General features: G+C 36.7%; 1 protein-coding gene and 1 long non-coding RNA gene across 2 annotated transcripts; both read right to left on the bottom strand.

Moving 5' to 3' along the window:
* Positions 1-2,124: 2,124 nt before the first annotated feature.
* LOC105398311 lies at positions 2,125-4,407 on the bottom strand. Its single transcript, XM_011570385.3, has 2 exons — positions 4,120-4,407; positions 2,125-3,495 (listed from the first exon to the last, which is right to left on the bottom strand). The coding sequence occupies exons 1-2, from the start codon at positions 4,247-4,249 to the stop codon at positions 2,936-2,938; spliced, it is 690 nt and encodes a 229-aa protein (XP_011568687.3). The 5' UTR covers positions 4,250-4,407; the 3' UTR covers positions 2,125-2,935.
* Positions 4,408-9,874: 5,467 nt separating this feature from the next.
* On the bottom strand, positions 9,875-10,988 carry LOC125491077. Its single transcript, XR_007268107.1, has 3 exons — positions 10,713-10,988; positions 10,495-10,534; positions 9,875-10,400 (listed from the first exon to the last, which is right to left on the bottom strand). It is a non-coding gene; the product is annotated as an uncharacterized LOC125491077 (long non-coding RNA).
* Positions 10,989-12,552: the final 1,564 nt, after the last annotated feature.

The following is a 12,552-nucleotide window of genomic DNA, read 5'->3' as shown; positions in this document are numbered from 1 at the left end:
GGCATGCCGTTTCTTATATTTAATTACATATATCTACTTACCTATTTGTTGAAAATCATTTAAAAATATATACAATGTATGTTAAAAAAGGGTTTCTTACAAAAACTATGAAATTAACTTATACTACAATATGTACCCTTTTTACGACATCTTCGTCAGGGTTTTGCAAACGTGGCATGGTATAGTAAGGGTGTGACTCAGGGGGTAATTCTAATCAGCTTTTTTCTACGACTTTTGAAACTTCGCGAAAAAAAACTCATTCAACCATAGTAAAAGTCATGTGACCAACGAAGTAGAACAAAATTTGTTCAGAATTACCCCCTAAATCACCCCTTTCAGCTTACTGTAATTACCATTTTTGCAACACCCTCTATATGAATAAACGTATCCGACCAATTATGCTTTATTGAATATAAGGAGAGTAAAGGTTTAAAAGCAATGAAACATAATATAGAAATGATAGCTTAGTCATAGGTTCGGTAGATAACTGTCAATAAATGTATGTGTAAATTCATATAAATGAAATTCTACGTATAAATTTTTGAGAATCTCTTGCAGTTAAATACCTATATTTGCTAAAAATACCAGTTTTAATAATAATAAATCTCTAAGGTTCAAATGAAAAAAGTATCTTGCCAGGTCACAAAACTTCTTGAGTCTATTAAAAATACGGAGGAGGCATATTGTTCCAGCTTTTGCACGCCTCATAATTGAAATCACCTCTAAAATCAGCTAGTAACATATTTTTTAACATACCTCATACTTTAACAATAACTAGGAGAAATGTATTTTATAAGTACCACCTTCGTATGTATAATAATATTAATAGTTTAGCCCAAATAGATGTATTTTGAATACGACATACACGATACAACAAAGTTATAGGTTAAGATTAAAACTATACATAAGAGATTAGCGTTGCATTTCATATCACGTGTTAAGGTGTCTTGTACAGTTCCTTTAAATGTATTGCCCGCTTGCTTTGGCAGTATAGTGACAGAGCAAGACATCAATAGATTTAAATAAGTTTAAATGCACTGTACAAGTCACCATTAATCTTTTAATTGTCAGAATTATAGCACTCCTTCACACTGTAGTTTGACAGAAGTTTAGTAAATAATTGTGTAAAGTGAAACCAACATTGGGAAGATTTCTGTAAGCGCATTAAAACCACCTTTCGGCATCGATCGTACGCAACGGACACATTGCATTCAGTATTATTTCCCCCTTATTCATAAAAATGTTAGTGGACGCTTTAGCTATTGAACTGTTCGGTCAAAGTCAAAGAAGAAATTGTTCTCACTCAGAGAGTGACAGAACAGTTCAATAGCTAAAGATTCCACTCACTTTTTTATGAATTTGTATAGAAATATATAGGGGTTTGTATAGAAATTCACACATAAGTGCGTAAACTTCATCGGCATTGGCCGATGCTATTTCTCTACACATTATGAAAATCCGTTTGATGCGATACGTACGATAGAAGGATTTCAGAAGAATGTTAAAATCGTATTATGTTTACGTCACGATGAGTTGGTTTCACTATAGTTTCATATTTTGTAGCTTGATCTCTATGTCATCTGTCATTAATAATTATAAAAACCATACTGTATTACCATAAAAACTTAACCAAGTTAACAATTAGGTTTTGAACGAAATTTTACACATTTATAACACGTTTGACGGCGTTTAGCTACGTTTTGTTGGTAAGGAAGGCCGATAATACGTGCATACCTATGAATAACCCTTTGTGATGTTCTGTATATTGCGCTTATCTGTTATTTTCAGGTATTATTAACCTTGTAAATATATCTAAATCGTCAACGTAAAGAAAACATAAACGTTTTGTGTCCCTAAAAGCATAATTTGCTGTGTAAGGCACACGGCATAGAACCACAAGTAAAAGATTTATTCATACTTTATATGAATCTGCAATAGATATAATTATTTCTATCTTTATTATTTTGTCAATTGACTGTCAAAGGGATCAAGCTATAATGGCTTGTAGTACTTATTGTTTAGTAGAATAAACCTACAACATATTATTGTTATCTGAAGTTTGTGTAAATAATGTTATAAACGTACAACAAAGGTTATTTAGATGTAAACGGCACAGATGAAATATCATAAAGCTGGAGTTAAAAAATCCATTTTCTAACTTATACAGGTGAACCGACAACTCTCTCAGCACAAGCTTGCTTGTGTTGGGGTCCACCAACCCGCAGTAGCCCAGCGTGGTGGACTAGGCCTAAGCCCTTCCTTCATTGGTGACCCGTGCCCCAGCAGTGGGGACATGATGGGTTGTGATTATGAATATCTCCTTAAAAAGTCACAGTGCTAAAATAATCGGCAAACTACTAAGTAGATTAACTCTATGCTTCGTGATATTTCATCTGTGTCTATTTCACCACACTCTGTTAAATGTTTGCCTATCATGACGACAATAAAAGTTGCGTTGATTCAGCATTTCATTTTTATTATTTACTTAAATCCTTCAGTGGTGTAACCTTCGGAAAAATTACTGATAAAATGACACACTTATGTATCCCAAAATCCCAATCCATCCTATAGAAGGCGTTTCAAAAGTGTTGAGTATAATAAGCTAAAAGGTAGTGACAAAAGTTTTTCAGAATGAGTCGCTCCCTTTCGGCTTGCTTTATAATTTTAAGTAAGTACTTCGGTGAGTAAATCAAAGAGCCTAAGTAATAAAAAAATATGCTTTATTGTTAGGTCTAATCTACCTCTTTTTCTACACATCACAGGCGACGATTTTAATATAAGTACCTACATACTTAAATAATTTAACTTAAATCAGTAAAAGATTGGTGTTTCCAGCGTAAACACCACCGTCGCGTTACTTCACCAAGTTTCCTGTGTCTTTTTTTAATTTAATCAGGAATGTACAGTCAACCAAAGAGATATGCATGCCACTCCATCACTGTGAAGTTAAACTATCACACTCGGATTCGGTGCCTCTTTCAGCACTATGCATGCCTGGTACTTCTAGCGACAACGCTGCTTCTTCAGCCTTCGAGACCGCTGCAAAAACATCCCTCTGCACTTGTAATTGGAGTATTTTTGGCAATCTCCGCGTTTTCTGACACAGACTGTTGAATAACTCTGTCAAGCCGTCAGATTGTGACAAAACGTTCCGTCTCTGTCTAACCTTCATTGGAATGGCAAGCTTCCGTCGCCTTCTCACTCGCTCTTGCAGTCGTGCCTGGGGTTCTAATACTTCTTCCATACCTATGAACTCCTGGTCATCAGATACTTCCGTTTTGACCATGACTGGTAAATCTATGGTTTTTGTGTCTCCTACGTTGCTATCGTTATGTGGTTCCAGGCTTTGTGAAGGGCGGTTGTAGTTTGGTAGGATGAATTCCATAATTTTCTCGTATTTCCAGGGTTTGACGATGTGGCTGTCTAGTCTTCGTCTCCTTAACGCCTCTCTGTGGCTGTCTTTTAGCCTTTTCCACATTAGTTTTGCTTCTTTCCCTGCAATAACAAAGGAATACGTTATTAATTAGTTATGCATTCAATGGGGGAGGCTAGCATCATCATCAGCCTTAGATTAAAAATACATAGAGGAGCGCCACAACGCTCTGTCCTCGGCCTTCCTCATCTAGCCACTACCGGCTAAGTGTTAAGGGCTAAGAGGCAAACATACCCTGTAAGTAATAGAGCCGAACCGTAATGTACACTCACATATTGTACCTAACTACCTAATATACTCACAAGCAATGAAAAAGTTCCAGTAAGTACTAATATATGGAACAGCTAAGGCAGATAGAACTTTTTCATTGCTCGTGAGTGCATACGTACGTACATCAATAAGTAGCTCAGCCTTATGTTCAAAAAGCATACCGGCTGATGAGCCATTTGAAAAATAGGAAGAAATGAAGCTCCCAATATTTCTCGTACAGCACAGTAACGAAAACGATACTTAGCTATACTATATTTACAGGCGCTTACACCGTGCGTCACGTTTGTCGTCGCGTGTGTTATTATATTATGGATATATGTATGTATATACTTACATACCTCTACAAATATGAAAGGCTACCCTCATCGCGGCCCTGAAAAACTTAACTATAACTACTACTTGGACTAACAACTCACCACTTTCAATCCCGCACTCCTTAGCCACCGCCTCCCAGCACATCTCACGCCGAAACGTGTCTCGATACGCCAAAGAATTCTCGTCCCACAGACAGGGATTACCGTGGACTTTCTCTATAAATGCTTTCATAGTTTAGTAATGAATTTAATAACGTGTAAAACAAAACACGGCGCTTCGTGCGAAAGCGAGCGTGGATGTGGCACGATAGGCACGAAAGGGAGAAGGACAGAGGTATGTTTTGTTTCGTTCGCTCGCGTGTGGTCGCGTGTATGCGTCACGTGCGCCGCGTGCGTGTGTGTGTGTGTGGAGGTCAGTCACCGTGGATCGTGAGTGATTATGTGGGGATTGAAACTATTGTTAAAAGTTTCTTGTTTTTGTTATAGTTTTGTAAGAAGTTAGGATACTTACTTATAAGTTTGAAGTAGGTACTTACATACCTAACGGAGACGGCACATTTCACTCTTGCCCACCGCCATTTGCACAGTTATATAGTATCCTACCTAAGTACATAGTACATGCTGATGCTGATGCTAGTTCGTTATACTCACTTCAATTTAGGTACTTATAGGTACTTAGATATACTTTAGTGGCAGCCAGAAGTTGTAGTTATAAGTACCTACATAATAATATATACCTAATATACCTATACGCGGGAACGTGTGCATATTATGACTGAGCAATATGTACTTATACTCTAATTTTTAATTCCGCGGAATTCTGACATTTCATTAGTGATACCACTAAAAAAGCTCTTCACCGAAAAAAGGAAAAAATTCTACCCATTTCAGGGCAATATTTATTTAAATGTTTTCATACAAAAAGATAAATCTAAATATTTACTTGCTCAACTGAAGTTGGTAATACAAAAATAACAAATATTTCAATACTAGCTGTTGCCACGAGCTAGGCTTCACCTTAATTAGTTTTTTCGTGGGAATTCCGCGATAAAAAGTAGCCTATGTGTTAACCCATTGTGTCAGCTAACTCCATTCCAAATTTCATTAAAATCGGTTCAGCCGTTTTGACGTGAAGAAGTAACAAAGATACATACATACACACATACACACATACTCACAAACTTTCGCATTTATAATATTAAGTAAAATCACGACTCACGACCATTGTATCGAATTAATTTTAATCACTTTATTTTATTCTTTAGCATAGCATCACTTGCTACTAAATTCACAGATAACAAACCTTTTTAATAGATTTCAAATAAAAGATTCTCAATTTGGTAAGTACATAATAATATGTTCTTCTAATAAACAAATATGTTTTTTTTTTCTTGTATAAGTATGTTTATATGTTTGTTGGTATGTATATTTGTCCATGAATATCTCGAAAACGATTGATCAGATTGTTACAATTCTTTTTTAGGGTTCCGTACCTCAAAAGGAAAAAATGAACCCATATTGTTGTCCGTCTGTCTGTCACCACCCTTTTGCTCAGAATCGGTTAAAGATATCAAGCTAATATTTCGTATTGATGTACATAATTATGAAATTAAAAGGAAAAATATCTCAGGTAAGTAGACTTGTACGGAACCCTCAGCGCGCGAGTCCAACTGGCACTTGGCCGGTTTCTTATTGTTGACCTTTCACGTTGTGATCGTTTGTTGATTTTTATAAACGTTATGGAGCCACAACCTGGCCCTTCCCGGGAAGCAGCCTCATCTGACAGAGCACAAGAGTCAGACTTTCTCTCTCCCAGAAAGAAGCGTCCTCGTGGTTATTTTGCGCCTAACGTAAAGACCCTCATTCTAAATATTTAAAAATATAAAATGGAAAATTGACCGGACCGTTGGACCGGATTTACCGCAACTGATGTTCGAACTCGTATTGAAAAAAGTACCCAGCCAAAAAAGGTTTGTGATCTCTGACATGTCAAAAATTTATAACTGTCAGAATTCCGCCGGATTACTAATTAGACTGTAGAGACGTAAGTGGGTGGATTTCAACAAGTCCTAAAAAATCTTCATTTCCGTGGACTTTTTTATCTTAAGGTTTTTTATATTAGAAAAACGCTTATATTAAAGTTTTTGTTAATGTTAGTGTTCTTTCTAAATGGGTAGCAGATAAGTTAAAAACTGAATGAGATACGGATGATTAAAAATTTCGTGCCACGGCGATGAAACATGCATTCACGGCAATGAAACAAGCGTCCACGGCAATGAAACAAAGGGCCACGGCAATGAAACAAACTTCCACGGCAATGAAAGAACTGTATATACGGTATACAATGGAAATGAAAGAATCAATCCACTGCAATTTTTAAAAAAGACTGTGTGGGAAACGCAAACTTAGACAGGTATGTATGGCAGAAATATTTGGATAGATATTGGAACGAAAGAAAGAACGACAGTATGTATAAAAAAATAAGAATATAGTATGGAATTCTCTAAGTAGCATTGTGGGGTCCGTATTGCGACGTATAAAACAAAATGTTTCATTTCACACTAATAACGTTCACAACATATGATAAACCTTACCTATAACATCTATATTTTCATAAGATATAATATCCAATTCGTATACTGTTCATTTTATGTAAAATTCATAAAATATACTATAATATGACATAATCTGTGCTGAATTACACAACACCGGCAAAACACCTAGCACCAAAATATAAAGATAGGTGTGGTTAGGTGCACATGTTGGTCAGCTAAGCGTCTCCCTACATAGCGCCAATAATAATAACGCAGTCAAAACTCCTTGCACCAAAACCTAAACATAGAGCGTCTCCCCATGTAGCCCCGCTTCGCTTTTGATGAACATGTGCACTTAACCGCTCCTCCTCGCTTTTCTCGTCATCGCACCTATCTTTAGGTTGTGGTGCTAGAGGTTTTGATGGTGTTGTGTAATTTAACAGATTATGTGATATGATAGAATATTTTATGAACTTTATGCTAAATCATAGTATATTTTAATTGGTATAATAATATGAAATGTACATGTTATCATCATCAGCCTATAATCATCCAATGCTGAACATAGGCCTCTCCCAAGGAGCGCCACAACACTCGGTCCTCGGTCTTCCGAATCCAGCCACTACCGGCTACCTGCCTAAGCTTGCATATTTTGACAGCTATGTTGGTCCTCTGACGTATAACCTCTTTTCTGATACCATCCATTAGAGAAACCCCAAGCATAGCTCTCTCCATGGCACGCTGAGTGACTTTAAATCAGTGGACCAGTCCTACCATCAGTGTCCACGTATATGCACCATATGTCATAACTGGCAGGGCGCAATGGTTGAAGACTGTTGGATGCGCCTTTCAGCCTTCTTGTCGAAGTTGCTTCTGCCTAGCCGAATAGTCTACCTCAGGTAGTCATATTATTGCACAACTTCGATAGTTGTCTCACGAACGATCACCGGCTCCGGTTTTATGTGAACATTCTACATGACTTTTGTCTTGCCCAAGTTCATACGGAGGCCTACACGGTGCAAGCAGCATTAAGGCCACTTAGCATCCAGCTGAGTTCCTGCAGAGATGTTTGTTCTATTATATTCTATTCTACTATGTGTGGAAGGTGTAAGTACCTGTACCTGGCTCTCTCGAATGGGACCTTTGTGCAATGTGCATATCCCCAAGGTCTAAGCTACCTTTCTAAGCTTGGACTATCTCCCACCACGCTGGTCCACAGCGGGTTGGTGGGTTCACATATTATCTAGATGTGCTAAATCTAAATCTATGCAGGATTCTTCACGATGTTTTCCTTCACCGTTAGAGTGATGGTATACATTGTATTTAAATTCAAAGGAACAAATTGGTACGGTGGCCTGCGCCTAAAAGTATACAGGCGAAGTTTTTAAAATAGCGATCCCTTATGATGAAGGGACCAGCTACATCGGTTATAAATCCAGGGACGTGTTGTGTGTGGTATGTGTAGCAGTGGTGTTTATGTGGATGTGCTTGAGCAGCATGTGAGCTTGAGATCGCTATTTTAAAAACTCTGCCTGTATACTTTTAGGCGCAGGCCACCGTACATGTCAGTGCCGGAATTCACACCCGCATCATTGGCGTGGGAAGCGGGCGCTTACCCGACTGAGCTACCACCGATCTTATTTATACATAACTTTCATTATAATTATGTTGTAATTATTATTATTAATGTAATATTATATATTTCGTTTTCATACATCGCAATACGCACCCGTTTTAACGCACTGCAAAAAGAGGTAATTTGACTAGTCCTGTAGGCAATGTCAGTGATCGGTATTACCTGTATTACAGGTAAAAGATGGTAAAGATATGTTACTTTGCCTAATCATAACATACCACGGCGATGAAAACATAAGTTACGGAAATGAATAAACTGGCCACGGAAATGAATAACCTAACCACGGCAATGAATACAAATTATTTAACAAGACATGGCAATGAAAATTTTTTCATTGCCGTGGCTTTTTTTTCATTGCCATAGCAAATATTGGCCACGGAAGCCACGGAAATGAAAGCATGGCGATGAAAACCAAGGCATTTAATATAAATAACTAAAAAAGTATTAACTATTCGAAGAAATAAACACTTTATAAGGTAAATATTTTCAAAAAGCTTTCTTTTGAATGCTTATTTTAGAAGACAAACTTAATTTTATAGAAGTTATATCTATCCACGGCAATGAAAGAAAAATTGTCCAGTCCCCAAAAAATTTACTGATTTTCACTATTGCGCAAAAACGCGGGCACCGATGAACCTCCTGCCACGTCTAGCAGTTAGGCGACCCTTGTAAGAAACGATTAGCGCACTCAGAGGGGCACCCAAGTTCATAGGTAAAACAATATCCTTGATCATGTTTAGGACACGGCGATGAACAGAAGTTCTGGGACACATGAATTTTCACTTACCGTTCGTTATATTCTTTATATATTTCTATAAATGTATTCCGTGACAATACTTTAACTATTAATGTATCAAATGAAACTAAGTTTAACTATCAATACTCAATATTTTTTCATCAATCAAGAATAATACAAAACGTGGTTACGTGGGGACAGACACGGCAATGAAAGATTTGGAGGTTTAATATTTTATTTAAAAATATCCATTAATCCTATTAATACAATATTTAGTGCTACACATAGATAACTATTTCACTTAACCGGAAAAAAATATTAGAAAATTATAACTCGTTTTTTTAGTACCGATTTCATTGATGCCACGCAATTTTTGGCCGCGGGAAATTCACCCAAGTAAGTACCCATGTATTTTCATAGGTAAGTACCTAAGTACCTAAATACACAGGCACAGGAGCGCGATTCGTGTCACAAAAAACACCTTCGTTTTCATCTCGTTTTCAGATTTTTACGAACGAGCTATGAAATTGCGATTCACATGGCACTAAAAACAAGCTATATAGTAAGATCGTTTCGAGATCGCAAAATGAATGAACGGAATGGAGAATGACGCGATTCATGTCATTTTTGTTGATCTTTTTGATATCGTTTATCTGTCTTATTTTGACGTATAAGCGATTTTAAACTTTCGAAGAAAAGGGTGAAATTGTTAGATCGTTTTCAGAAAAAAATACTGCTAAGAGTGAAATTGACCTTGTACGCATCTCTCCAAGATCTTCAAGCCATTTTTCAGCCGGACAGCCGTCCCTACGAGATACGTTTCCATCTTTGCCGAATTCGTAATTTTCCTTTATAGTAAGCTTGTATTAGTGATATTTATTTGATTGGTGTGGGTTTTGGCCTGAGGCCCTCGCAGAATGAGGAAGAATATTTTAACCGAAAGCGTACACATTCCCTCAGTGTGCAAATTGTAAGTTAATGAATTAAACACATTGTAATGCATGTATATTTTATTTATTGATAGAACTAATAAATTCTATGAATTATCACAAATACTAAAAAATATAGGTAGTAATTAGGTCCCTTTACCACTTAATAAAGCTACAGATAATGGCAATCAAAGATTAAAGTCTTATTATTTTTCTCATATTCTCTCCTTTAGGTTGGCTGGTACAAAATGCTTTTAGCCTTTTGTATAATTATTAATACTTATATATACAATATTTTGTTAACAATTATTAAACTATTATTATATATATAGGAACTTAGGTAATCAGTAATCACAGGTGCTCCTCTGTTTGAATTGACGCATGAAGAAGAGGAAGAAGAGGGGCGTGAGGCCATTGAAGGCCAGGCGCATGCGCAGGGACGGGATCCTCCCGTGCAGCAGCCGCAGCAGCGCCGCGTGGACCGCGCGCTCCACGCCGGTCGCGAAGCCAGAGCTTCACAGGTCGCGCAACTGCGTCGCCGCTAAAATCTGTGGATATTCAATTTATAGTTAAAACATATACACGTACAAAAATATTTTGTACTTATTCCGATATAAATTATGTATATGTATTATACCTTACCTTTACTTTAAGTCTGATCTTGATTGTTCCTTTCATTAGCCTAGAAAAGACAAAATGAAAAGTTCAGTATGATATTGTTCTAAAAAACTACAGACAGGCACTAACAAAACTACACTGTAACATAAATATTCAACACCAGTTTTCCTAACACATTATTGGGGTAACAATGAAGTTAAATTCTATTCTATTATTTAGCCAAACATTTAGGAATAACCTACCTTTTTCCATATGAGGAGCCCCTGCTCAAGAAGCCTCTCATTGACTGCAGCCTGTCTGTTCATTGCTTCAGCTATCATTGTGAGGGCTGAAGCCGTGGCCCTCTCACAACGTAGTTGCTCCATCTGCAACTCAAGCACATCGGCTGCTGCTTGTGTTCACCTCGTTCATGATTCTAAAACAATTCAAACAGAAATTGGATACATCGTAAATTACAATACCTTCTTGACTACAACCGGTAACACTTATATTTCAAATAAATAGGTTAATACATTGATACTTACATGTCTCAGTCGTATTTCTCTAAGTAAGTTAAACTTTCTTTCTTCTTATTTTCCAATAAAACTACGTTGACACGAAAATTAGCAAAGAAAATCAATGTTTTTATCAATGTTTTTATGGAGAAAACATGGCGGCTGTCAAAAGTGCCACAGGTTATGAATTTCTTCAACGTTGAATTAAAAAGCCGTTTCTTGATACTTGCTATCGACACTAATTCCAACAAAATATATTGTAGGAACAAAATTATTTAAAACAATTAGTGGTAGTATTTATTATTTTTGCATGGCAATTAAAAAAATATAGTTTCATTCATTTCACTCAAGCCATCCAAATACGAACTAGCGATATGAAAACGAGATCAAAGTATGTGTGTTATGAATCGCGTTTTTGAACATTGCGGATTTCATCTCGTAACTCGTTCGTATCGCTTTACAAATATTTCGGTTGAGATATGAATCGCGCCCCAGGACCGGTCAGAGTGGAAATCAACACTTCGAGCCCTATGTCCCTGATTAGGGATGCCAGGACCGATGAAGAACCTAAATAACATTAGGTTTAAAAATAACTTTTGATACAACAAACGTGGTAGCCTGGTAGGTAGGTAGATGAACATGGGAATCAATTAATGCAACTAATTGAAGATTGCACGCAAACGCATAAGAGATTAACGAGTTCAGTAAAAAATCAGAAATACTAGACTTCCTACTTACATAGAGCTTAGTTACTGAATTCACGTTGTAGGTATGTCTACTTTTCATATACTTACTTTACTAAGTGCTAAACTTACTCTTTAGTTAAATCTTAAAATACTTACTTAAGTAAGTAAGTATAAATTATTCGGTTTCACAAAGTTAAGTAGAGCTAACTAGTAAGGGCCAGTTGTTTGATCCGTAGTTATAGTTAATTAAGTAGGTACTTACTTAATGCAACCGTTGATTGGTCAAAAATGATAGACCACGCTTAACCATTAAGTAAGTACTTACCACTGCTAGGCAAGTAAGTACATAGTTACTTAAATAAAAAGAATAAAAAAACATGGTAAGTATTTAGTTTTATACATACACAACTTATATATCTAAGTAGGTATCTATGCTTTATTAAAAATACGTCTAGAATACTATGACGATAACTAGGACTAGTACTAGAATCGTCAATATTTTCCATCTGGCGATGTTCTTAATTACCTATCTACCTACAAAGTATAGCTATTTTAACTGTGTCATCTATAAATCAATGATCTTTTATTGGCTATCAATAAAAGCTAAGATGCAATAATGCGCAATGGTTCTATTTATAGGTTACAAACACAGGCAGCTAAAATCTTCAAGCTGCAGCTACATGGGTTAGGTATGAAAGTATACAGACGACATAGCATGGGGCGCAAGACGCGCACGATGGCGAGATTTTCCATCGCAAAACTTGCCTACTTGCCTGCTAAAAAAATAACTCTACATACCTATATCTAAGGTACTATCTGTTCCCGGGAACTTCGCTTCGCCTTAAAAAGTTTTTCCGTGGGAATCCCGGGATAAAAAGTAACCTATGTTCTTTCTTAGGGTC

Source organism: Plutella xylostella, chromosome 30, assembly GCF_932276165.1.
Source record: "Plutella xylostella chromosome 30, ilPluXylo3.1, whole genome shotgun sequence".
Lineage (NCBI taxonomy): Eukaryota > Metazoa > Arthropoda > Insecta > Lepidoptera > Plutellidae > Plutella > Plutella xylostella.
The sequence above is the reverse complement of the archived record's forward strand: the minus strand, read 5'-3'. Positions and strand labels throughout refer to the sequence as shown.